Source organism: Podarcis bocagei (genome assembly GCF_964188305.1).
Source record: "Podarcis bocagei genome assembly, chromosome: 3".
NCBI classification, from domain to species: domain Eukaryota; kingdom Metazoa; phylum Chordata; class Lepidosauria; order Squamata; family Lacertidae; genus Podarcis; species Podarcis bocagei.
Genome location: NC_138127.1, coordinates 37843205 through 37870837, shown reverse-complemented (window position 1 = coordinate 37870837; position 27633 = coordinate 37843205). Strand labels below are relative to the sequence as shown.

Here is a 27633-nt window from a genome sequence, read left to right as displayed (position 1 = left end):
CTAATAAGATTGAAAAACTACCAAAAGTGAGTTTCAGAGGAATGGTGGAATGTAAGATTAAGGAAGAGCTAGAGAAATTGGGTCTCTTAGCAGTTGTTATTTTATCTAATTCTTAAGTGACTGACTAATCTTTAAAATAGCTGATCTTAAAAAATAGATGAATAGTGAAAATTGCATGTGTTGTATCTATCCCATTCTAGACAATCCGTTGAACAATGAGAATTCTCGAACCTCCATAATTGCAACAAGCAAAACATCTGTAAAGTCTTCGATTTTTCATAAAGATGCTGCTACTCTGGAACCACCTTCTTCTGCTAAGATTACCTTTCAGTGTAAACACACAAGTGCCCTTTCTTCTCATATTTTGAACAATGATGACTTAGAAGGGCTTCCTCAGCCAAACAAAGGAGACATAAGACCTGAATTGTCAGTCCATTCTCTTACAAAAGAAAGCACTTACAATGTGAAATACCCAACGTCCTTCAATAATATTCTCCATTCTGAAAACTCACACACAGAAAATAATAAAAGTGAAATATTCCCTGCTTCTTGTGAAACAGTTTATGAAGACATTTCCTCAGTAAGTCGACATTTGCCTCACAGAAAGTACACTGGAATAAGAAAAACTACAAAGGATGTATCTCTGCATATGAACCACCAAATGGGTGAAAGTATTTCGGTTCAAAATTCTAACTTTTCAGATTTGGTCCACTCCAAAAATAAAGCATCCTATGAAGAAAATAAAAAAGCCAGCAACACAAATACAGATAACCTCTTCCCAGCACCAGAAAACTGTGAAATGGTGTCTTGCTCAGAGGGTAATCGGACTAGTATTTATTCTGCTGAAGGTAGCACTGATGGAGATGGCCTTAATAACCTTAAAATTAGATATGAAGAATTTCAGGAGCATAAAGCTGAAAAAACAAATGTTAATCAACAAGCAGCGCATTACATGTTCTTTCCTAGTGTTGTTCTTTCTAATTGTCTCAGTCAGCCACAGAAATTAGGTCCTGTTACATACAAATTGAAAAAAGGCAAGAAACAATCTAGGTTAAAACTAAATAAAAAGAAAGTAATTCTTAGCAATCAGCCGTCTACAACTAGCAGCGATATTGCTTCCACAAAAGAGAGCTGCTATGTACAAGGTAATGCTAGTAATAACATTCCTGATAAAGACAGTTTGTTACCAAATGATATCATTCAAGTTTCTCCTGGTGCTTCAGAAAATAAATTGTCTATGGATACAAGTAATTGTATTGACTGCCATTTTGAAGATGGAGCTGATGGTGCTCGAGAATCTGAGCAGGTGTTTGGGCTATGTGGAAATAAATACACACTCAGAGCTAAACGCAAGATAAATTATGAAACCGAAGACAGCGAATCTAGCTTTGGTGTGCATAATTCAAAAATTAGCCTACCTCATTCTTCGGAAAATGATGAAAATATTGATGGGTCAAAAAAATGTCGGAAACGAAGAAAACTTTCTAAAAAATTACCACCTGTTATTATAAAATATATTATTATAAATAGGTTCAGAGGGAGGAAAAATATGCTTGTTAAACTAGGAAAAATAGATTCTAGTGAGGAGCAAGTTACACTTACAGAGGAAAAAATGAATCTATATAAAAAACTTGCACCTTTAAAGGACTTTTGGCCAAAAGTTCCTGATTCGCCTGCAACCAAATATCCTATTTATCCATTAATGCCAAAGAAAGGTCACAAAAGAAAAGCAAAATGCAAGTCAACCAAGAAAAAGGTTGGAAAACTGCAAAACATGAAAAGTAAAAATATTAAAAGAACCCTATATTTCAGAAGAAGAACCTCTGCCTTTCTGTCTCCTCCTCTACCATCATATAGCACTGAAGCTGAAGACTGTGACTTGAACTATAGCGATGTTATGTCTAAATTAGGATTTCTGTCAGAAAGAAGTGCAAGTCCAGTTAATGTATCCCCACCTCGCTGTTGGTCTCCCACTGACCCAAATGCAGAAGAAATTATTAATAATCTAGAAAAAGAAACATTAGTGTTTAAAAATGCTACCACATATAGCACTAAGACTGTTAATACCCGTGCAGGAAAACATAGTCAAGCAAAAGCTCAGACTAAAAAATGTAAAAAGCAATTTGTTAGTACTACTGTTAGAGTTAATAAAAAGATTAGGAATAATCTGACTAACAAAACCGGAAATGAGGTGAAGAGAAAGCCTAGAGCAAAACAAAAACAAAAAATAGAAAAAGTGTCAAAGTTGATGACAGTAACAGATGACAAAAGTAGTATTCCTCCTTCAACTGAGGTTAAACTTGTGCTGAACCACCATGATTTACCTGAGAATGCTCACAGCTTGGGAAACTCGCAGCCACTTTGTACCCAAAAAGATATCCAAGCAACTGGCTGTTCAACAGGGCATCTATCATCAGCACAACTGCCATTGACAGCTCATGCACAAGTAAATCCATTGATATATTTCCATTCACTCTTGGAAAATGAAAAGCCTGTAGGATATCAAGGTTCCCTCCTGACACAGGAGGACCATCATCCAGCCATTTCTGTGGTGTCTGGAAAGGAAAAAGCCAAAATGAATTTCCAAAGAGCTACTAGTCAAAGTGGTATATTTAGGACAAAAGAACCAATTCAAAATAATTTATTTGACCAGTCTCACCATATATCTCAGGTAGCGCTGAATGCATACAGTTCTAAAGATATAATGCATAAAAAGACTGAAGAGGTTACAAATTCACAGTGCAGACTTTTATCCCCTGTTGGAAATGTAAATGAAAATTATATTCCTTCAGACGCAATGAAGATTGATCAGATTCATCCTAGTAAACTTTTGCATTGTAAAGATAATCAGCAGCAGATCGTTTATCTTCCAGAATCAACAAAAAATGCTGAGCATATTTCTTCTTTTTTTAAAACTTCTGAGGAAAGCCATGGATCTTTTCAGTTGCCAAAAAAATGCTTTGTAGCTTCTTTGAGAAGTCCAGTTAAAAAGCTGGGATGGGAACAGAAACAAAGAGGATTTATTTTGGATATGTCACATTTTAACCCTGAAAAAAATATAAAACAAAAGGGTCTATCAGAAACAACCTCTCAAACCAAAGCTGATTCCCAGTGTAAAGGCAAGACACTGGTAACACCTTCAGCATTCAGTGAAGGACATTCTGGCTTAGCTGTTCTTAAGGAATTACTTCAAAAAAGACAACAAAAAGCACATCTAAACAACATGCATGAGCAGTTATCATTTAAAACTCAGTTGAACAGAAGTGCTTCCTACCCTCTTGATCAAAGCAAATCAGTTAAAAAATCACGTTCAGTTGCATCCCCAAGAAATCCTCGTACATCTAGGGAGAAAAAATCTAAAGAAAAAAATCTCAAGCTTTTAAAAGATTCTGCAAAGCAGCAAAACAGTAAGGCGGGCCATGTGTTATCTGTTGATAGCCTGGTTTTTGGTTCAGATCCAGGTTTTGAAAGTTGCTACTCACTTGAAGACAGCCTGTCACCTGATCATAATTACAATTTTGATATTAATACTATAGGACAGACTGGATTTTGCAGCTTTTATTCTGCAAGTCAGTTCGTCCCAGCAGATCAAAATCTACCACAGAAGTTTCTGAGCGATGTAACTCAGGACCTTCTCCCAGGTCAGGCAGCAGAAATGGATCTTTTAAGTCACAATAGCAAAATTTCTAAGGAAGAAAACCATTATTCTTCAGACCCCACAGCTTGGTTAAGATCTGGTCCACTAAGTCCTCAGCTTTTTGATAAAAGGTGCCCGGATACGAATGAAAACCATCTCCACAGCCAGTGGAAAAATAACATTATTACATCAACATCTGAACCTAGCTTACCACTAGATGTGCAACAGGCAGAGATGTGCCAAAAGGAACAATTTCAGTTGGAGAGAAATGCAGTGAAGAAAGGAATTTTTCTTAACCTTTCATCGCCAAATAGTGATTGGAGTCAAAACCACTTTAGAAAGGAAGCCACTTTTGAACCTGTTCAGTCACTTGATTCAATTAGTATATCTTTTTCTTCCATTTTATCATCACCGGATGGTGAACTTATGGATGCAGCTTCTGAAGATTTAGAGCTATATATTTCAAGAAACAATGAGGGATTAACACCAACCCCAGATAGTTCACCAAGATCTACAAATTCCCCCTCACAGTCAAAAAATGGAAGTTCTACACCTCGTGCTGCTCACATCCTTAAGCCTCTCATGTCACCTCCAAGTCGTGAAGAAATTATGTCAACTTTACTGGATCACGATCTTGCAGAAGCAATTTATCAGGAACCATTTTGCAGCAACCCTTCTGATGCACCAGAAAAGCCAAGGTAATGTGGTAATACCAGTGGACTGTAGTCACATTTTTCTATTTTATACCTATGTATTTTTAGTTGGCTTTTACATAATTTATATAGTCATGGAAAAATTAGTTGTAGCTTTAATGTAGCATTCTCTCCTGTTCTCATTAATCTACAACAGGGTTTCCAAAACTTGGCTCTCCAACTGTTTATAGACTACAACTTCCATCATCCCTAGCTAGCAGGACTAGTGGTCAGCCATGGTGGGAATTGTAGTCCAAAAAGAGCTGAAAACCCAAGTTTGGGAAATCCTAAGATTCTATAAAAAGAAAATATTCTGCTTTATCTTTGCAGATTCATAAATTCTGGGCACCTTGAAGAATTTAACATAGGGTTGTATTCAATGTTGCAGGTGTAGAAAACAAACTTTAACAGTCAGTCTTACCTTTCCCCTCCTGCTTCCATTATCTATCTTGTAAAACCTCTCCAGAGGGTGGGGGCATGACATACTGTATTACACAAGGCTGAAGTTGGCAGGAGGTATCGCCCAAAATTGAGCAGAAGGACTTATAAAGGCAAAGGAAAATATCTATTGTGCAAATTCTTCCTGCTCATGCAATACTGAATACAATTCATAGTCATTAGCTATTGCTATGGGGAGTATTGAAATGTGAATCTAAACTTTAAATATCTGCTTCTTCTTTGAAATGTTGATGACCTAATTTGGATATTGACAAATACAAGAGTTGATATTATGTGATGGAATCTTTTTTCCTGACAGTTCTTTCCTTCTGTTAAGATACATTTATTGTTAACTGAAAATAATATCTTCACAGAGAAATTGGAGGACGACTGCTTACAGTAGAAACCAGACTTCCAAATGACCTACTTGAGTTTGAGGGAGACTTCTCATTGGAAGGGCTACGACTATGGAAGACTGCATTTTTGGCAATGGCACAAAGCCCTAGACCAGGCTCTCCGCTTCGCAGTAGCCAGTCCACTACTGACAAAAAGCAAAGAAATAACCGTAAAACTAGTGAAGACAAAAAGATAGTGATCATGCCTTGCAAATGTGCACCAAGTTGCCAGCAAGTTCAGTCATGGCTGCAGGCAAAAGAAGATTATGAACACTTTAGGAAAAGAATGATTACCAAATCGATTGAGGTGGAAAAGGTTGATGAGAGTTTGAACTGCACGTCTTTGCCAAAAACCATGTGTTATCAAATGGCCAAGGCAGTTGAGAATTCTATCTTGCCAAGCAAAAGTGTTGTAGGATCAGAAGGTACTTGTTTTTCATCCTCAAATCCAGTGCCAACACAAACCATGGAAAAGCATGATACAGATATCCCTGAAATGAGTAAGACTGGGCTGCTTGACACTGCAGCAATAGAAACAGACAGGGATGAGGAGAATTATGTTGATTATAGCTCCCCTGATTCCTCAGTGCTTCCTCCTTGGCAACAAGTAACATCCCCAGATTCCAAACAATCTTCCTCAGAAGATTCAGAGGATATTTTATCCTCTATAGAAGAAAATGAAACATTAACAGATGGAGAACAGAAGCTTGTCAAAGAGGAAAGCAAGATACCCTTCACTGTCTCCCCATTTGTGAACAAAGGATGCAATAGTAATTCTGAAACTCCTTGCCTGCATAGTACACCCCTTAGAGAGGAAATGTGTAAAGGAGGAATAAATGAAACACCTGGATTCACTCCATTATTACCAGGTAAGATTATGAAAGGAGTGGTTTGCAGAAATTGAAAGTAAAATTATGCAAACATATATGTACTTATGTAGGGACGCGGGTGGCGCTGTGGGTAAAAGCCTCAGCGCCTAGGGCTTGCCGATCGAAAGGTCGGCGGTTCGAATCCCCGCGGCGGGGTGCGCTCCCGCTGCTCGGTCCCAGGGCCTGCCAACCTAGCAGTTCGAAAGCACCCCCAGGTGCAAGTAGATAAATAGGTACCGCTTACCAGCGGGAAGGTAAACGGCGTTCCGTGTGCTGCGCTGGCTCGCCAGATGCAGCTTTGTCACGCTGGCCACGTGACCCGGAAGTGTCTCCGGACAGCGCTGGCCCCCAGCCTATAGATGTGAGATGGGCGCACAAACCCCAGAGTCTGTCAAGACTGGCCCGTTCGGGCAGGGGTACCTTTACCTTTACCTTTATGTACTTATGTAATAGAAGATAGGCAATATAAGCTTGAAACCACTTATGGAAGCACTATTAGACAAGTAGTTTAAGGTTTACTAATAGAAAATAGCCTTAACCAGAATAACTTGATTTTTTCAATAATATGTAATTAGCATGACCAAGGAAATGAAGATTAGTTTTTATACTTGGGATAACTTTTAGGACCAGCAGTATAAGATGCTGCAGTGTCAGACCATTCTATGCCTTGATATTGTACTTAACATTTTGTAGCTTTTGAAAAATTAATTCAGTAATACTAAAGGATGCTTTAGTGTATTTTTGTTGTGGTAGTCACTCATTACTTTCTTCTCTTTCCTTCACCCTAGGACCAAACATTCAGAAATTGAATCCTAGAAGGGGAAGGAATGTTGATGCTTTTCGAAAAGTACTTTTAAGAACTCAAGTCAAGGTAAAAATGGAATTGGATGCATTTTTATTAGGCTCAATTTTAGTTATTTTCTGAGTTCCGAAGTAAAAATATTTTACCTCTTTATATTCCGGTAAGGATACTTCTGTACAATAATTATACTTCTAATTTTTCTTAATTGAAATTGCATCATAATATTTGCACTGAAAAGTGTCTTGATATCAACCGATGCAGAACACAGCAAGCAATTAACTGCATCTGACCATTGTGAACACATCAGTCTGCCGTTAAAAAAAATCAGTAGCTCCCACTTTATTTCTGGACTCAATTCATAATACTGATTTGGATATATTTGAATACTGCAGGGCTCTAGCATGTTTTGTAAAACAGTCCTTCTGTTAGCAGAAATTGCATTCTGTGCCAGAAAAGTACCTTTAACTCTTTGGTACTTATCTGTAGGTAACAAAATGATCCTGATTGTGAATAATGTTGATTCCCCCCCCCCCCCAAAGTCAAAGTCAGTATTAGTTTGACTTTCCTTAGTGCTAAATACATTTAGAATGCATGCCGGGCACCTAGAACCTAATCTAGTCAGACTAGGGGACCCATTCCTATACACCTGCAGCAGCAAAGGACCCCTTGGTCCTGTGGTGCAATTCCATGTGACTGATATGCATGTGTGAATACTGGAATCATGTTGATAGAGTTAGTTGCTTCCCTCCTCCAGCCTTTTATTGCCTAGCCAGAAGTTAGGAAACAGTTGGTGTGCAACCTTACAAGATTTGCCATACCCATATGGTTGCTCCATTTAGACACACTCTTAGTGGTGTGTCTAACGCTACAGTGAAATGGTTCTCATGCATATGCATGTAAATAGAATAGAAGTTTGATATGGCAGGGCTTCTGTTCCTGGAAATGGGTATGAGTTAATATATTTTATTAGCGTTAGCAACTGAAGAAAATGAGTAATCCAAATAATGAGTAATCCCAATAATTGAATTTGTTCAATAATTATACTTGGTAGAGTTAAGGCCTTAATCAGTGAAAAGTTTATTGTTGTCAATGTTTTATTTTTACAGAACCGATTCACTCCTTTAAATGCCCCAAAGAAAGAGACTTCTCAGATTGAAGGACCATCATTAAACAACTCATATGGTTTTAAAATAAGTGTACAAAATCTTCAGGAAGCAAAAGCTTTACATGAGGTAATTTACAGTATTATTGAAGATGCTTTACCTATGGTTGCATTTGTTTTTTCTATGTTTTTAGCAATTCCTGGTTTTATCTGTAAGCTGCCTTGAGTCCTGTCAGGGGGAAAGGTGGAGTATTTCTTTCATCAGTCAGATTTAGCATTTAAGAGGGTTTGTGTTTTACTCAAACTGCTGTGGCAGTGGGCAGTTGCTGCTGTGGCAGTAACCAAAAAGTGAGATTCTTGATTTCTAATTTAAATACATCCAGGATTTAAGAATTTTAGTATATGACTGCTTGTCCACTGGATTTATTTATTATATCGTACAGGCAGCCTTCCATTTACTCACATTCAGTATGTCCATGATTGTGTATATGTGCATTGTGCCAAACTTAGAAGTGATCCAGAAACAGCATAAAGACGTCACTGAACCATCACCAAAGGGGTGGAATGGGGTGTTTGCAGGCTTTTTCAATGAGTTTCAATTTTATGCGAGTTCACTGACCCTTGTGGTGCCTCGGAACACAACCCACATGTAAATAGGGGGTTGCCTGTATTATATTTTTATCCAGCTCTTCAAACAAATACTGTCTCCCAAAACTGCTCACATCAGTAAAACAATGGCATGTCTTGTCATCAGACTAGCAAACTAAAAAGGCAAGATATGTGATGGAAGGAAAGGGAAGGGAAAGGAAAGGAAAGGAAAAGAGAGAGGAGGAGGTTTGGTAATGCCAGGATGAAGTTGTGAACTGGACCCAGCTGATCTTTCTTTGCTGCTTTGCTTGTATAGAAGTGGTGCAACTATCCAGTGGCTCTTTGTAGATAAGGAGATAGGCAAATCTTGGAGTAAAATGGTCAATATATAGCAAAAGTAACAGAAGTAAAGTTGTGTCAAAGTAATGCATGTAGCTTATGTGTAACACAAAATGGAATACCCAAGGAAGGCAAAAAAAGTGCTTTTTCACAGCTTATCTGGAGCCATTAAAAACATGCTTCTTGAACCCTCAAATGAGTAACCAGTTGTGACCTGGGGTAAACTTGTGCCAAGCCCAGAGTGGATGAGTTGTACTGTCGGTCTGGCCCTGACTGAGGTAGATATATGCAGAGCCTTATGTAGGCCTGCAAATCTCACTCATAAGACCCAGGAAACCTGGCTTCTGTGAGACTTTGTCCCCATGAGATTTGGAAATCCCAGGTCTCACACTTTCCCTCCCTGGCATCACAACAACCAAGGTAGGTGTGTTGGATGGACACTGAGTAATCTCCCTACCTGCAAACTCATAGCCTCAACAAGCCTTGTTAACGTCACAGATCCTCTAGGCCTCTGGCTGGTGGCAGAAGCATTCTCATCACTTCTAAAGTCATGGGACAACTGGCAATTACAGCAAGAGTTCTTTCTGAAGGGAAGGAGGAAAGCAACCTTCTTGCAGCTGTTTCTTTTTTAGCTATCTAAAAATATTACAGGCATTTAAAAAGTGAAGCATTTAACATAGCCCTGGAAATTGTTCTAAGAGTAGCAGATATAGCAGGTGTAGGCAGCCTGGATATAGAACACAATATCCTCTTTGATGGTAACGAGACTTTGAGGTTCTTGGTTTCTAATCTAAATACAATCTGGAATAACAGATCTTTGCTTGTAACTTTGCTTGCCCTATGCTTTTGTTTATTACATTACATCAGCCTTTGCCAATCTGGTCCCAGCCTGTGCTGACTGTGGTTGGTGGTAGTCCAAAATATATGGAAAGCACCAGATTGGCAAAGGCTACGTTACATTATCTCTTGCACTGATGACCTGTGCTTGATGAGCATTAAGATTTTTCAGCTTGTGGAAAGTTAATAACTTGATCTGATAAAATAATTTACTGCCTGCTTTTCAGCCGCAGTTGACTCCCCAAACAGCTTGCATTTAAAATCCATAAAGCATACAATGTGTTAGAGATACATGGAGGTATCTGGCAGTTGATGTCATGGTATTCTCCAAGCTTATCCTCGAGTCTAGAGGAAGAGAGCGAAAGGACTTGCAGATGGAATGAAGGGCAGATTAATGGAAAACATGCCAACTCACAGAAGTCACCCTCCTGATTATCTGCAGTCGTCTCTTTTATATTCCCCTTACTTTGTGTCAAAACTAATTAGGTATACCGGTAACTCATTTAATATGTATTTTCTTTGGATTTCACATTCAAATAATCCATGTATAATTTTTTTCTGTTGAGTTATATTTTGGTGTGCTTTGTGTATTGTGAATGTAACCACCAGCCTTTAAAATAAATTTAATGTGAAGTCTAAATTTCAGAGCCATTCAAGCAGGGTGGATGCTATGTGTCATGTTTCCTCTTGCACACTGGTCATATCCTGAATTAGGTAAAAATACGTATTATTATGGTACATTGTATAATTGGGCAATTCTTACTCTGTTTACATAGTGATTAAAAATTAGCTGATGTGGGAGTTTCTGGGTATCTTGACTGTAATTTCTTATATGGATGCTTGTTTGGTAGTGATTGCATTTGAATATTAATATTTGGTTTTGGCATCCTGCTAAAAAAAATCCTCAGAAAGTGTGAAGATAGGGAATGACACAAGCTGTTTGAAATACAGTACTAACAAAACTTAATGCAGTGTATAAAATACATGGCTTCTAAGTATCAGATACCTGCTGCAGATTGGTACTTTTAAAAAATGCATAAATCTTCAATAGTAGGGAGCAACAGTCTAGATTTCCTATACTTCTTTCATTTAATCCCAGTTATTATAATTATCACAAAGCATACTCTATATTTTTCTCAATTTCCACAAGCAAACGTGAGGTTATTTTTATTGACCAGCATGTAAAATAAATTGATAGTTTTGTATTTGGTTTGATTCAAAGATATCTTAAAAGAAGATAACAATGTATACTTTTTGCTGTAGGTTCAACATCTTACACTTCTCAGTGTAGAGTTACATGCGCGAACAAGAAGAGACTTGGAGGCAGATCCTGAATTTGATCCTATCTGTGCTCTATTCTACTGCATATCATCTGACACACCGTTGCCAAATACTGATAAAATGGAAATCACTGGTGCTATAGTGATTGATAAAGACAGAACAAGAACAATCTCAAGCCAAGGTTCTTATTTCAATTTTATTTTAGGAATTCACTTCAGTGTTTGAATGTTATCATATTTGGGTATTAATGAACAATATGAGAAAATGTGGCTTTGAAGGATCTTTGCTAGTGTTGTTTAAATTTATGTCATCTCACTGTCCAATCATGAGAAGCATAGTAATGGTTTCTACCTTATATCTTCTTGTGCACATTTGCAAGGGCTATAATGCTTTTAAATACCAATTAATAACATATTAAACCAAAGTAATATTTCACGGCATGCTCCTGCAGAAGTCTGGAAGATATAAACAGGAAAACATGTCTTAGAAGGAAGTGCTCAAAACCCTTGTGCTGGACCAGTTCCTTTTAGTTTGCATTGGGACTGTTCGAGAACAGCAACTTTGGTAATCTGTCAAAATTGATTTTAGTAGAAATAGCAAGTTGATTTTGTTAAATATTGCATAAGGGTTGTTGTGTGGTTTTCTCTGATCTTTGTAGGGTCTAAACAGGGCCCTTATTGTATTGTACCTTTTTGGCTTTGTTTAGACCAGTGATACTCAACCTGTGGCTCTAGAGCCGGATGCTCTTGAGGCCCTACAGGCGGCTCTCGCAGTGTAGGCATCTGATCGGCGCTCCATTCTATCAGGCAGCGCGGGGAGCACTGACCAAAGGACCGGCAGTGTGGGAGTCACTGAAGTACCTCCTCCCATAGGAGGAAAACGAAGGAGCTGCTGGGATCTCCCCACAGGTAAGAATAGAAATTGCCTCCAACCCAGCAGCCATGGGGGGAGAATGGGGAAACCTCCCTCTTTTTCCCAGCAGCTAATAGAAACTGAAGATTACAAAATGTCTTGTAACATATGGTATTTGTGGTGGCACGGCATCATCACAAATTAATGTAACATCATGATGCAAGGTTGCAATGTTGGTACTTGATGTTATGCTCTGCAACAACAGTTAATGGTGAAGTGGCTCTCCAGCTGTTAAAGGTTGAGTACCACTGGTTTAGGCTAGTAAACAAAAAACAGATTTGATATTGAGGGTAAAATGTTAAACTCTGTGAGATGATTTATCATTAAACAACTTCATGCTGCCTAGCTTTAAGGTTCTGAGAAAAATAAGAAATTAGCATTATGACAAAACTTCTATCTTTCATCCACTTTTATTTCTAGATGTTAAGAATATAAATTTCCTGTTCTTATCTTATTTTCTTCAATTTTTTACTTTCTAAAGCAATAGATCATTGTACTAAATTTTCCTGACTTCCAAGAGGCTAACTTGACGGTTTCTGAAAAAGAATTTATGAATAAGACTAGAATGTAAAGACAGAATTTCCCCATTTAATGTTGCAGAGTTCTTTATTTATTAGTATTGAGTGCTGGCATTTTTCAATGAAGAGTCTCTTGGTTTATTTGATACACCAGTGAATAAAGTAATGCCTAGCTTATGGTTAATCTATCACTTCTATATTGTCCTGTCTAGATTTTGGTTTAAGGCCACTAATCTTTTTCAGTCTTGCTTTGCTGTTTTTAAAACTCAGATCTATTTGAAATGGTTAAGTGATAAGATTTATTCTGATGATTGTTTGAATCCAATAACTAATGCATTTTTGACAGTTTTAATATTGGATGTAGTCCTACTTATCCCATGCACAGGCAGTAGAGTGCAGAACAGCTCCCTCAGAGCCCAGCATAGTTAGCTCCTTGCCCACCATGCCACCTTCGTGACTGGCAACTGCTGCTCTTAATGTTCTCCATCATAGCCTGAGTGTCACTTCCAAGAGATGCCCTCCCATGCATCTAATACCTGAGGCAACCAGAATTTTGTACTTGTTGTAAACGTCTGCATAAAATATTAAGCTTATAAAAATTATTTGCAGAATGACTAAGGTGATGTAGCACAGCTCTTATAATGTTCATTAAACATAAGTAGTCATACTGTTGTGGATGTAAAAGGTTTCCATTCTTTGGATCAAGCATATTAGAAACTGAGGACTGCTGAAAATTGCATTCATTTAAAACATCTATTTGTTAGTTGCTTTTAAAGGCCAAGCTCTCATGAACTGATTGGAAAAAAATATAGAAAATTTCTTATGAATCACATTTCAAATGAGGCTGGCTTGGTTTGCACATCTTGGTAAACCATTTTCTGAAATAATGTTCCCCTGTAAACCACTGAGTGTGGTTTACCATAATGTGTGGACAGAGCCTTTATTTATTATCACTCTGTTGAGTGGTAAAAGCTAAATCTTTTTCTCCAAAATTTAGAAGTAAGCTTGGGAGGTGCCACACTTTATTGTACCACATTTATGCTGATGAAAGGTCATAAACACTTGAACAAAAGATAATTACTTAAATCAGAGCTCTATAAAATACAAAAGCATGTGCATGCTTTCCCACAGTTTGTTCAAATACGAAATCTCCACCAACTATTCATTGTCTGCAATGAGCAGTAGTGGCAGGGGACTTGAACAATGAAAAATCATGGCTTAATTTTAATGTGTGTTTTTTATTAAAAACAACAACATGGTGGTATTTTACTAGAAATAAGTATTTAATTTGCTTTTCAGGGAACAGAGAACATGCACCTTTGCTTACCAGATCTGGCATCTCAGGATTGGAAGTCAAATATGCTGCTGATGAGAGAGCACTTTTCCAGGAAGTGGTGAACATTGTTAAAAGGTAGGGCATCTGTAGACCCTGCTTTTTCGTCCTCTGAAACTTTTATTTAAACATTTTCAAATCCAAGTTTCCCTACCTTCTCTTCCCATGTTTAAATGGTTTTGATTTCTTGGAAAAGTCTGTTTTTCCTGCTCACAACAGATATATCTATATTATAAGGTTCTTTATGCAAGTCTCTCTTATACAGGCCTCTCACATCAATCTTCCTGGAGTTTTAATATTCCCAACCTGCATTTCAATGTTTATTAGAAAATACTCTAAGGTTTAAATGATCTTGCAATACAAATTAAAACATACACTGTCTTAAGTAGGAAGAAGTTTTTTTAAAAAAAGAACTTTATGGCAAAACTCATATCTTGTAGTGGTACAGACATAAATAGATATAAAAACTGGCCTCTTTACATGTCTTCTCTCAATGGGAAAGTCCTTATTTTCCCCTGGTTTGAAAAGTTCCTGGCCAGTTTTTTAGCAAACTCTGATTATGGCCTCTGGAACTTCAGGTGTGTCTTTCTTCAGGTCAATAGCCAAAACCTCAAAGTCTGAATGTTACCAAGGAAACAAAATTTTGAAACATCTGGCTGGAATACATTCTCAAGGAAAATGTGTACTAGGCAGAGTACATTTGCAATTCTCTCTCTCTCTGACTAGAAAACTTCTGATGAGAATGGCATTGACTAAATCCAGGAAACCAGAGTACTAAAGAGTTGCTGAGAGCAACCAACACTGGGTGGGTCCTGGCGAAGCAGCGGATTCCTGTTCAGAGAAGACAAAATTACAGGTAAGGAAATTAATTTTTTCTTTCTCTTTTTTGGGAATCCGCTGCTCCGTCTGGCTTAGGAAACAACTTGGAAGTAACAACCTGCTACTTTTATTTTTCCTATAAAGTTCTCCACCATTTGGGGGAAATGCCACTTGGCCACATGAAACTATGCCAAAGAATATCGTTACAATTTATTTGTATTTCTGAAGACTTGACTGCTGAAGGCTTCATTGAATGAAGAAAGCACACCAATTTCTAATATATTTGTGGTGGACATTCATAGTTACCTGGGGAACAGCTTTTGAAGTGCTGTGTGCCTATTTGCAACGTCTGTACAAGAAGTGGAGTATCGTGTGTACCTTCAAATATTTTGATTAGGCTGTTTTTATCCCTTGAAGGATAGCAGTTCATAACCCCTCTAGAAAAGCTGACTCAATCCTTTTTTTAGGCAGTTCTCAGCTTAGAACAGTAGAGACATTTGCTCTTTTTCATTCTTTTTAAATAGTTTTCTATTAATATTGTTTCTTTACCTTGATGGTAAAGAGAATTTCACATTTGTTTGTTTTAAATACCAGATTAAAGGGCAAACTAATTTTACCATACCTTCTTGATGATGGAGATACTGTGGGAGTTATATAATTGACTGTTCATATAAAAAACAGAGGTCTCAGGAAGAACAGCAATTAATACCTAAACTATTCCTTTTGGGCCACATTCTTTGCAACACCTTTCTGTAAAATCAATGACGTACTTCAGAATAAATGTGTTTTCAATTTCACTATGAGAGCTGACAAGAATTTAACCTCTTTTCCCCCCAGTTACTATTATATTTATTTGTTAAATTTATATACTACTCTTCATCATTAATACTAATTATATTGGACCCAAAAATCCTATAATAGCTTTTGTTGCTGATTATTATGCATCACTTGATTTATTGAAAAGACTGCTGAATGGAGAAAATCCAAATGAAAATCTTTTTTGATATTTCTGTGACGTTGCGGATTTTTTTCTTTAGGAGTTATTGATTCTGATGCTGAATTCAATCCATCTACAGTGGTGCCCCGCAAGACGAATGCCTCGTAAGACGGAAAACCCGCTAGACGAAAGGGTTTTCCGTTTTTGAGCTGCTTCGCAAGACGATTTTCCCTATGGGCTTGCTTTGCAAGACGAAAACGTCTTGCGAGTGTTCCGATTTTTCCCCGCTTCCCCCCCGTTTTCTAAGCCGCTAAGCCACTAATAGCCTTTTAGCTGCTAATCCGCTAAGCCTTTAATAGCCGCTAAGCCTTTAATAGCCGCTAAACCGCTAATAGCGCTAAGCCGCTAATAGGGTTGCTTCGCAAGACGAAAAAACCGCTAGACGAAGAGACTCGCGGAACGGATTAATTTCGTCTTGCGAGGCACCACTGTACTTAGTCATACAAATAAGACCAGCAGTTGTTTGAACCTAGGGATAGTCCAAAACAATACAGCAAATATCATTTGTCGTTTGGATTCCATACAAACCTCCATCAGAATCCTTGACTTAACCTGGCCAAGATTTGACAAGGTTTCAGTGACATAGGATTTGGCAAACTGCTTTATAGCGGGTCAGGCTATTGGTCCAGCTACCCAAGACATTTAGTGCTCTGACAGGCACCGGCTCACTAGCATGTCAGGCAGGGTTACCTGCTACCTGAAGATGCTGGCAGTTGAACCTGGGAACTTCTGCACACAGAGCAGATGCTTTACCACTGAACTATGGTTGCTCCACAGTTTCACTCTGAAGATCTTTTCAGCGAATTCAGGATAGAAGAAAATTATGTTCCCAAGTTCAAGTTGGCAGTATCTATAATAAAATGGTGATATTTGTAGGTGGCATCCTTTTAGCTATGGAAGCTGCTGCTGTAGATTTTTCTGGCTACATTCAAGTAAAACTGAAGATAATGATGTGTCTGTTACAATTTCTTAAAAGCCTGTTGAGTTAATTCAGAAATGAGAACTTTTACAAAAAGAACCAAATTATTTCCTAGAAGAAACTTCTATTTTTTAATAATACAAATGACCTGAAAAAATGTTTTGAGAAATCCAATATTCCCTAATATTACTAATGGATAAGCCTTACCAAATAATTTTTACATGTTTGAATATCCTACATTTCCTTTTTGTCTAAACTGTGCAATTTAGAAAAGTATTCTCTCTTCTGAGATGAAAATGAATATAACCTGTAGAACACAGGTGGCTAACATATGGTACTCTAAATGTTGTTGGAGTACAACTCCCATCATCCCTGACCATTGGCCCTCCAGATGTCGATTGTCTCCAACTCTTCAACAGCTCAAGTCAGCATGGCCAGTTTGTCCAAACCTGCTGTAGAAGAATGCAGGAGGAAAGAGAGAGAGAAATAACCTACTGGTCTGTGGTACAATACTTAGTGAAAGCACAAGAGTCTGTGAAGTATAGAACAAAGCTTTCACAACAGAATCTGTTGGGTGCCCTTTTGCCCTTTTACCGTATTTTTCGTCCTATAGGGTGCACCGGCCCATAGGACGCACCTCATTTTTTGGGGACGGGGAATGAATTTAAAAAAAATTATTCCCCCCCCCTCAGCCGCAGCTGCCGCCCCAAGCCTTGCACACACCTGCCCGAAGCACGGGGCGCCCTCCGGAGGGCTCTCGTGCTTCGGGCTGCAGGCTGCTGCCCCAAGCCTCGCGCGCCCGCCGGGACCTCCCACCGGGCACGCAAGGCTTGCGGACACCCGCCCGAAGCACAGAGAGCCCTCCAGAGGGCTCCCTGTGCTTCGGGCTGCAGGCTACCGCCCCAAGCCTCGCACACTCGGCAGGACCTCCCACCGGGCTCGCAAGGCTTGCGGATAGCTTCCTGAAGCCTGGAGAGCAAGAGGGGTCGGTGCGCACCGATGCCTCTCGCTCTCCAAGCTTCAGCGAAAGCCTGTATTCGCCCCATAGGACGCACACACATTTCCCCTTCATTTTTGGAGGGGAAAAAGTGCGTCCTATGGGGCGAAAAATACGGTAATTCAAATAATAATAACCCACATTTTCATTTTAAAAAACTAAGCACTTCTAGACGGGGGAAATGTTTTTTGGGGTTTTTAAAGGAATCATAAAGTATGTTGACTGTGTTCTTTTAAACACACACACACACACACACACACACACACACACACACCTTCCTTGAAGCATGGTGGCCCTGGATAGTGTCTGCATTGCTGCCACTTTATGGCAGCAAATACCGTTTAAAGTTTTTTAGCAGTAAACTTTAAAGAAGCGTCCACAATGCCCACTCTTGAGGAAGAACCCTTCTGCAGATGGAGATATAGATGACCTAGAGAGCCCTTTAGGACCACTATAACAGCAAAGTTGTAGCAGCTCTGCTGAAGTTTCAGACAACAGCAGTAGCCAGCCAGAAGAATGGTGGCAACAGTGGACAGGCTAAGGAGGCGACCGTTCTGCTGCCCATCCCAATCCACTACTGTGTACAAAGACTATACTGTGAATAGTTGGGTGGGTTGGCCTGAGCCATAACAGATTAGAAAACCATCGAAGAAATTAGGTTGCCATCCTTACCAGTATGTAACAACTAAACTAAAGGCATTCCTCAGTCTATCAATCATAAGATTTTGGCTGGGAAGCTACATGGTTTAGGCTCAGAGTGCTGAAAAAGTCAAAAGGAAAGTCACTCTTCATTAAAATACTGAGCAAGAGTAGCATACGCACATCACGCAGTTCCAATGTCCAGAGTGTCTCACCTCTGCTCACAAGGAGGCATAGAAAGCTGACGTGTTAAGCAAAGTTTTATGGAATAACATTTTTAGATACTTACCATAATTCAAAGAGCAGCAGTATTACATGGCAGCAGCTTCTAGTGCAATGTTGGAGGCTGCATCTGAAGTATATTATCTAGACTTTTTCTGTAAATAGAGCCTTAGAAGCCTTGCTGCGTGTGCAGAATTTACCTGGTTGTGTCTCATCATTTTATAAGACAATGCAGTTTGAAGGATAAGCATGAAATTATAGCACCACCTGCCTTGTGGTGAAATGTGTACATTATTCCTGTAGTGATGTATATAACTTGGGCCTCATTCTCGCTGAGCTTGAAATGTGGTACCTGGGTCTAGTTTTTTATGTGAAGGAAATATTTTGTATGGACAAACATTCAGTCATATGGGCTCCAAGCAGCAGTCTTGATATAGTACAACATTTATATACTGCTTGATTGTAAGAGAGCCTCTAAGCAGCTCAAAAAAATATAAAGCAAAACATTAAAACTCTCAGTGAAACTAAATCCCACATTATCTCTGCCAACTAGACAATGTAACTCTGCTATAATTTTTCCCTACTTATGTGAAACATTACAGATTCCTCAAACGTGGTGATATTTTCTCCTCTTATTTGAATTAAAGTCATCGAGAACTCACTATAAGTATTGCTTGTGAGAATCAGAGCTTCCAAGTGGTGGTTTTCTACATGGCTACCGTCAGTGCTTTTTCCTGGGGATACGCGGGGTACGCATACCCCTAAACATTTTGTGAATCTAAGTTTGGCTTCATTGAGGGGCAGTATTACAATATGAGTAGGATAATGAGAGTACCCCCAAACATTTTTTTAAAGAAAAAAGCACTGGCTACCATGATTCATATGGTTACTGCAGTGCTTTCTTGAAGTGCCCCGATCACACAAGTCACAAAAAGTATAAACGGCCCTTGTATGGAGATACCAATTCTCTTTCAAATGCAGCCTCTGTATGAGTGTTGCTGGCATTTGAACCAGCATATTGCATCACATCTAAAGCAGGCAAAGTATTTACTAGCTAAGTTCAAAATAATTATGTATCACACAGCAACCTTCCAGGGGACACATCTTTCTTTAACCAATGGGAATTTCAAACATGGAGCTTATGACATGGCATAAGGACCTGCTGTTTTAAAAGTAGCATGTCACTATACATACCTAAACTGGCTCTTTGGATCCTAGCCTTTCCGCCTCCCCATGGGAACTAGAAGGGAATTCTCCACCAGTTATTTGTGGTTAATTGCTTGTATTTCCAAAATTGTCATTAGAAAATATACATATTAGACCTAATCCAGAGAAAGCACCAAGGGAATGATATACAAAACTATGGATACATGGCACTTCATGCTTACACTTGGGTACAAGTTTCCACATGGGGATAAATACAGAATTTTTGTTATTTGTAATTAAATGTATTCAGTTCTTCTCCCTAGCCCCATCCACTTGGCAGACTTTTGCATACTCAGTACCTTTCTTTGTGTAGACTGTGTTTTCTCACGGTATGTGCTTCCTTCTTTACTCAAGCAAGACTTCTTCATGTTTATCTTAGGCTGCTGGAATTAAATTCAGTATAAATTTGTTGAGTTTATAATTTTATTTATTTAACAGAGTTTATATACTGCATACTAGAACAACAATGACCTCTAAGCAGTTTACAACAAAATATAAAACATCCATGAAAAATACCTGTAAAAGCAAAGATTAAAAGCAAACGACATAACATGGTAAAATAGAAAAAATGAGTAATTTTTAAAAGCATACTTTTAGTTAACGTGAAATGCTAAAATTACATGTCTGAGTAGGTTTGCTGAAACAAAAAAAGAGCACATGGTTCTATGAAGAAAATGTATGTTCTCTTTTTAGGTATGATCCAGATATTTTGCTGGGCTATGAAGTTCAGATGCATTCCTGGGGATACCTCTTGCAGAGAGCTGCTGCTCTAGGTGTTGATTTATGCCAAATGGTCTCACGTGTTCCAGGTGTGTTTATGATTCTAAGGTTCCTAATTCTAAAGTTATTAATAACTGTGAGAAGCCGTGGTTTTATTCTACTATTATTCTGGCTGTAAAGCCATTAGTACCATATAAGATGAGGTTTTTCGCTATAAAAAAATTAGTAAAAAATTGGCGGTCGTCTTGTACATGGAACATGGGCATCTGGGGGAATTTTTAAAATATTTAAGCATATGTCCGGGATTTTGGCTTGGGCGGGCTGAGGCGGTCCCTCCTGCTGCTGCCCCCCCCTTTCTCCCTCCTCCCCCCCAGCTGCATGCTGGTGACTGGCTTGCCTCCTGAAGCCCCCGCTGGCTTGACCATGGGATCGAGAGCAGCTGCCACTGCCACCGCTGAGAGCTGCCTCAGCTACCTCTCCCTGCCCTTCTTTCCTTTTTTTCCTCTTCCCCTCTCAAACTCCCACCCTGTCCCCAGCCCGCTCACCACCTTCCTCAGCTCAGTTTGCTTGACGGCATGGCCTGGCGCAGAGCGGCCACTGCCTTCCCCCGGCTCTTCCTTGGCATCCTGCTTGGGAGCCTGCTTCCCCGCAGTCGCTGCCTTTGCTTCTGCACCACAGTGCACTGCATGCACCTAATGCTGGAAACTTTGAGGGCAGTCGCCCCCCAAAAGATCAACAACATGCCACCTCCAAACATCCAGATTTTCACTTCTATTTTAGGGTTTCATTTTTCTTAATTTGGGGTTCAAAAAAATAGGGGGCATCTTATACATGGAAAAATATGGTGTTCACTGTCTCTCACTAGGAAGCTTGACTGCATGCATTCTGTTCAGTAAGCTAGCAAGGATCCTTCTTTCAGTTTTCTGTATTAGAGTAGTAGTTGTTTATCTTTTGTTTGAAGAGATGGGAGCAGAAATAGATGAAGCAGCTAGCCAAGGGAGAAGCATTTGAGTACCTGAGTCACTGCAATGAACAGTGGGAGAGCCATATCCTGTGTAGAGTCCACAGGATAAGAACCTGAGGAAGAGTGACTAAATATAAACCAATTTGCATAATGGAAACCATATAGAACTGTGGTCTTCTACACACACTACTTTAAACCTAGGGTGTGGAACTGAATCTGACCAATGGGTTGGAGTCGTACTTTGCCTGCCCACCTATCAATCACCTGATGTTCCAGTGACATCAGGCAATCCATTTTCTTTTGATCACCCAATTTGAATTAAGAAAGAATGGGTAAAGGCACACTTTGCAGGCTCCAATGGTTAGCTGGTTGTTGGTAGTCACAAAGCCCTATGTCTTTGCAAGCATCAGCATGATAATCAGGGCTTGCAAAGGCACAGGGCTTTGCTGGAACAGCTGATCTTCAGTACCTTCAAACCCCACTTTCAGCAGGGAGCTGCAACTTTATCCCTCCCCCCCCCCAACATCATATATGAGGTGTAGGCCAGGTGGCTGTGTCTTGTAGAAGGTGGCTTCATGGGCCAAATGGGCAATCCTGATGGGCCTAACTAGGCCCATGTGAGGGTTCCCCCTCACTACTTAAAATCATAGTTAAGCTTAGTTGTAATTTAAAGGGTACAGTGTGCTGGTGCACATGGCCAAAATCACAGGCACTTTGCTCTTTTCCTGCTGCTGATAGCTAAGCCATGGTCTGGGTTAGTTTTACATCATCATCATCATGTAATTTATTATATATAACCCCGCCCGTCTGTGGGCTCATGGTTTGTTCCCTCCAAACAAACAAAGCTAGCGGTGAAGGGACTAGCATTTAGCTTGTGGTTTCTTTGGGGGGGGGGGAGAAAAAGCCCAGGTTCATCTGTAACATTAAACCAAACCATGGCTTTGCTCTTGGCAACATAGCAGCAGGAATGAGGAAGAAGTAAAGTGCCCACAATTTCAGCCCATAGCCCCAGCTTTCACTTAACTATGGTTAAGGTTAGCTATGTTTTGAAGTGACATGCAAACCATGAGTAGTGCAGTGGATGTGGCTTCTGGACAATTTATATGAGTGATGAAACTTTGGAATATGATAAAAAGTAAGTACCGTATTTTTCCATGTATAAGACGACCTTTTTTTGAATTTTTTTGTGATAAATTGAGGGCCGTCTTATACAAGGGTTAATATGCTAAGTAAGCAAGGGCTGGTGCTACAGCGGTGACAGAGAGGAGGCTGCTTACCCGCTCTTCCAGGCTTAGGAAGAGTATTTGGTGAGTGCCAGTATGTGGTGTATTGCGGCACCAGTCCCGTCAGCCAGAGCAGGGGATCGTCAAAAAGCTGCTCAACAGCTCAGCAAACTTACAAAAGAAGCTAAACAACTGTTGAGGGCTCCCAAAAATAGGGGTCGTCTTATACATGGGGTCGTGTTATACACAGAAAAATATGGTAAGTTGTAAGGGCAAAGATTTTAAAAACACAAAATAATGAACATTTCTGGTTCCTCTAGTGCATGGATTACGGATATGCACTACAGATGCTACAGGTGGCTTTAACGTGTGAGCAGAAATTGGGAGAGTCTGCAAACCAGATTCCATTATAAAATCAGACCTGAATTCCTAAGTAGAATAAAAAGAAAACCCACAACAAACCACAAATATTTTCATATTTGCTGTAATATACTATCTAGTGGCAGTATTTTGGCCTTTTTTGTGTTATTCTTGCCAGAAAGATTGACCACCACTGCTCTAGTTTGTAGGTTCAGAAGATGACTCTTCCTTCTGATAAATATTTCATTGTATTTGTACTAAAGTTGATTTGAGTTGCTGAAATATTCTCTTTTAATGATTTAGATGATAAAAAAGAAAACAGATTTACTTCAGATCAAGATGAATATGGGTCTGATACAATGAGTGAAATAAACATTGTTGGAAGGGTTATGCTGAATATCTGGAGAATTATGAGAAATGAGGTAAACTCTGGCAAAATCATAAATAACCTACTTTGAAATAAATGCCATATTTTCAAAATAATAAACCATTTTCTTGTCTTGGAGTTTGCAAATTTGTATCTCCTTCCCATATGCTTGTTATCAGTACAGGAAATATGAAATCCATGGAAATGTAGTTATAATCATAGTCTTCCATTATTTTGCTGAGCTGATGCTTTACTCTATAGCATATTCCACTCACATAACCTATTCTCTGTTCAAAGGCCAAGTTGCATTTCAGCACTGGCTGCCTACTGGTCTAATTCCTTGGTTATTACACTTGCTGATATTATTAATTATACTTTCTGTCATAACTGGTAACAACTGTGTTGACAAATCAAAGAGTCCTATGACACCTGAAAGGCTAACAAATGAATTGTGTATGTTTTCAGGGGCCAGAGCCATTATCATCAGATACAGAAAGGAGCATCTGATAAAATGATCTCTGGTCTTTGATGGTTTATGCCACAATTGACTTGGCATAGGTCTCTTTGTTTTTGCTGCAAATTATGTAATGAATTTGTAATGCAATGATTATGTAATGAGAAAAGCATGGCCGTAAGACATTTCTAATTCTTGGTGAAAAACCAGTTGTTTCTCCCCTTAGTCCCTCTAATTGTCTACTTTATGGGTGTCTGAACTTCCTTTTGCATGTTCAGGTGATGATCTGTGCTTCCCCCCCCCCCCCCGCTGCAGGCTGAGCCCCACCAGCAGTGGTTGCACCTGTTGACTTCCTGGGGGCAGATCATGGTGTGAACGAGAGGGGGAACCCTCCCTTCCCTTCTGGTCCATTCCTGGGTTATGAAAAGTTGGCCTGGCCTGGGCCTCAACAGTGCTGTCAACTTCCATTCTTGTCTTATAGCACACTTCACCTTAAAATTGATTAAGTTGCTGGTTAATTTTACTCATAGTCACAACTGGCTTAGCAGTTACAAAGGTAGTGCCTTCCCCACAGCAATGTTCTTCAATGGTGATTCAATTAAATTGCCCTGTAGTTTCATCACAACTGTGTGGCAGACCTTGAAGACAGTCAAATACATAGCAGGGGCTGCCTCCCCATTGCAGGACCCTCATAATGGATCTTGGAGTCACTTCAGAGCCAAACCCAGCTCACGGGCTAGCAAGCCTGCAACACACCCAGAGTGGTTGCAGTGATAGCTCATAATACCAGTCTATACATAGGTGGGCCTGAGCTTGCCTTCTATCCATTGATAGTTTCCAAGTATTCGAGCTGAGTGGTTGTCTTGAACCTGAATCCTTGTTCTGTGCTATGCCATGCCAAACTCTGTGTAAGCTATAACCAGTAAAAGTTGTGAGCATTTTTAAACATACCCTGTAATTCTTACTCTTCCACTCCACCTTACCAGGACAAATTACCGTATTTTTTTGCACCATAACACTCACTTTTTTCCTCCTAAAAAGTAAGAGGAAATGTGTGTGCGTGTTATGGAGGGAATGCCTACGGGTGGCATGCCTACGGATTTTCCTCCTCTAAAAACTACATGCGTGTTATGGTTGGGTGCGTGTTATAGAGCGAAAAATACGGTATATAGGCATATGATCATACAAGTCTTCTCTTATTTTAGGTGACTCTAACTAACTATACTTTTGAAAATGTGGGCTTTCATATACTTCATCAGCGCTTTCCACTGTTTACCCCTCGCGTTCTGTCTGACTGGTTTGACAACAAGACAGACATCTATCGGTAAGTACCAGTTCTTACGAGTATTTTAAAGTATGCTTCCTGAATCAAAGTCTGATCTGTTGTATATAAAGTTTTCAAACCAAATGAAAACTTGATTAGCAAGGAAAAAATAAAACAAAGTTGGCTCCTGACAGAAGAATAACAAATGTGCTGCCAATCCATAGTGCACAATTCAACTTTCTACCCATATCATTTGATCAGTTAAGGCAGCACTGACCAATGTGGTGCCTTCGAGATAATTTAGGACTACGGTTCCCATCAATCCCAACCATCATAGCCTATGGTCATGGATAATAATAATAATAATAATAATAATAATAATAATAATAATAATAATAATAAATTTTATTTATATCCCGCCCTCCCCAGCCGAAGCCGGGCTCAGGGCGGCTAACAGCAATCAAATAATCAAACAGTAAAATAGTTACACAATCTAAAAATATTTCATTATAAAAATTAATTAAATCAAATTGATGGCAACCAATTAAGCAAAATTCTGTGCAGGTTGCCAGAGGAGGGAGTCAGGCTGCGCCCTGACCAAAGGCCTGGCGGAACAACTCTGTCTTGCAGGCCCTGCGGAAAGATGTCAGGTCCCGCAGGGCCCTAGTCTCTTGTGACAGAGACTAGTAGCCCAACAGCAGTTGTAGCCCAACGTACTCTGGAGGCCATCGCGTTGGCTACCTTTGACTTAGTCAAGTTTGCATACCACTCCTGCATGACCAGGTACCACTGGAGGTGGATCAAGTGGCTACTTCAACAGACCCAGTGAAGATGTGGTGCTCATGTGCGAAGCACTGATATTTTCAAAGATATACTGTATGTTGCTGAATATCAGACATAAGTAGTTATGTAACATGGTTGCTGATCACAGGAGTGGCAACTGTGCTGTAAATGCAGTATGTTAACTAGACTTTACCATTGTTGTATATCTCAAGTGTAACAGAACTTCATGGTGCAGTTTTCCTTCCAGTTTATTCAAGCAATAAATAACAAATTGCTATCCCTTAATAGCTAGGATAACTGAATTCATGCACCAGTGATAAGAATGACCTTGAAATTATTGAAGCTAAGAAAAAGCAAATCTAATTGAGAAAAAAGTAGTCATGCTACTGTGCATTGTTTTCATAATGCATCAAATTAATAACGAGTGGCATAGTAAGTCACTCCACTTCTAATTTTAAGGTATAAAATCTGTGGCACCTTATTTCAAAGCTCTGAATTGCCCTTCCCAGCAGCTTCATTTATATATTAAGTAACATAGAGGACAAGGCGTGGTGTGGACCACATTCTGGATATGGTGCAACAGAAAGAACAAAAAATAAACCAAGGAACAACCCATTCAGGTGGTCCAGAAGGATACCATGGTTGATTATTACTGGACTTAACCTTAACCTTATGTTAAAAGCCTCCAAGAGAACTAGTAGGGCTGCACATCAGTTTATTAGAGCTGCAAACTGTTGATTACTGCCTTGAAAGTTTTTTTCCCCTAGAGCATCCTTTAAGACTTTTAAGATTTTTGTACGTTTATTTGATTTTTAAAGCTGGAAAATGATTGATTATTACACAAGCCGTGTCCGTGGAAATCTCCAGCTGTTAGAACAAGTGGACTTAATTGGCAGAACAAGTGAAATGGCAAGGCTTTTTGGAATTCAGTTCTTGCATGTATTAACAAGAGGATCACAGGTAAGCTGTCCTTAATATTTTTGAGAAGTTGTGAGGACCTCAGAATTTTTCTCACGTTTTGAACCTTGGAAGTCTTCACAAACAAGGGGTCATTTCTAAAAGACATTAAAAATCCAATTGCCACTGGCCTTGCTGCTTATTAGGAAAACAATATTAAGTGTATAGCCGTACTAGATCAGTATTTTTTTAAAAAATAGAATTTTTATTTGCAAATATAAGAAAGAGAAAAGAGGATGAAAATATTGCCAGCAGACATTAACAGTAAGAATACTCCATCAATTCTAATTTAAACATACAGGTCAATATAAGCAGTTTCTGTGCTCCAGTGGGTATCTAAACAAGACTGGCAGTTAACAAGGCATACATTTGAATATAGAAAAGAGGTGAAATCTTCTGTGAAGTAGTAGACAGTGGGTGTTTTGACCTTCCAGACTTGTAATGTCTCTTAACCACCATAAAGGCTCACAAAGTCCACTTATATTGTCCGTTAGTTCCCACACCACAGGAATATATTTTAAGAATACATGAACATTCAAAAGTATCAGTAATTAATCTTTTTCTTTTGTAGTACCGTGTGGAGTCAATGATGTTACGTATTGCCAAACCAATGAATTACATTGCTGTTACACCGAGTGTCCAGCAACGAGCTCAAATGAGAGCCCCTCAGTGTATTCCTTTAATAATGGAGCCAGAATCCCGATTCTACAGTAATGCTGTCCTTGTACTAGATTTTCAATCTTTATATCCATCTATTGTGATAGCATACAACTACTGTTATTCCACATGCTTGGGACATATTGAGAACTTGGGAAAGTAAGTATTAAATATTTAAAATCTAGATGCATTTTCTCTGCTACTTAATAAGTACTTGAAAGATCAAATGGAATATATTTAGCCCACCACTTCTCAAACCATGCAGCCAGGAAGTTGTTTTTCTTGTTAAAAAAAGAAGTCGTCGTCTGGGATTTTTGTAATTCTATTAATCTACTTCTTGGC

The 27633-nt window shown here is 39.2% G+C and overlaps 1 protein-coding gene across 1 annotated transcript in view; it reads left to right on the top strand.

Annotated features, from left to right (window-relative positions):
• The window catches only part of REV3L (REV3 like, DNA directed polymerase zeta catalytic subunit), a 67493-nt gene that overhangs the window by 27748 nt on the left and 12112 nt on the right, over nucleotides 1-27633 (top strand). The window contains exons 13-23 of the mRNA XM_081186687.1: nucleotides 201-4335; nucleotides 5142-6031; nucleotides 6820-6902; nucleotides 7940-8065; nucleotides 10963-11161; nucleotides 13710-13821; nucleotides 20236-20351; nucleotides 23113-23231; nucleotides 24836-24954; nucleotides 26496-26637; nucleotides 27206-27450. Coding sequence (XP_081042813.1) covers nucleotides 201-4335; nucleotides 5142-6031; nucleotides 6820-6902; nucleotides 7940-8065; nucleotides 10963-11161; nucleotides 13710-13821; nucleotides 20236-20351; nucleotides 23113-23231; nucleotides 24836-24954; nucleotides 26496-26637; nucleotides 27206-27450 — 6286 coding nt within the window. The remainder of the gene's footprint in view (nucleotides 1-200; nucleotides 4336-5141; nucleotides 6032-6819; nucleotides 6903-7939; nucleotides 8066-10962; nucleotides 11162-13709; nucleotides 13822-20235; nucleotides 20352-23112; nucleotides 23232-24835; nucleotides 24955-26495; nucleotides 26638-27205; nucleotides 27451-27633) is intronic.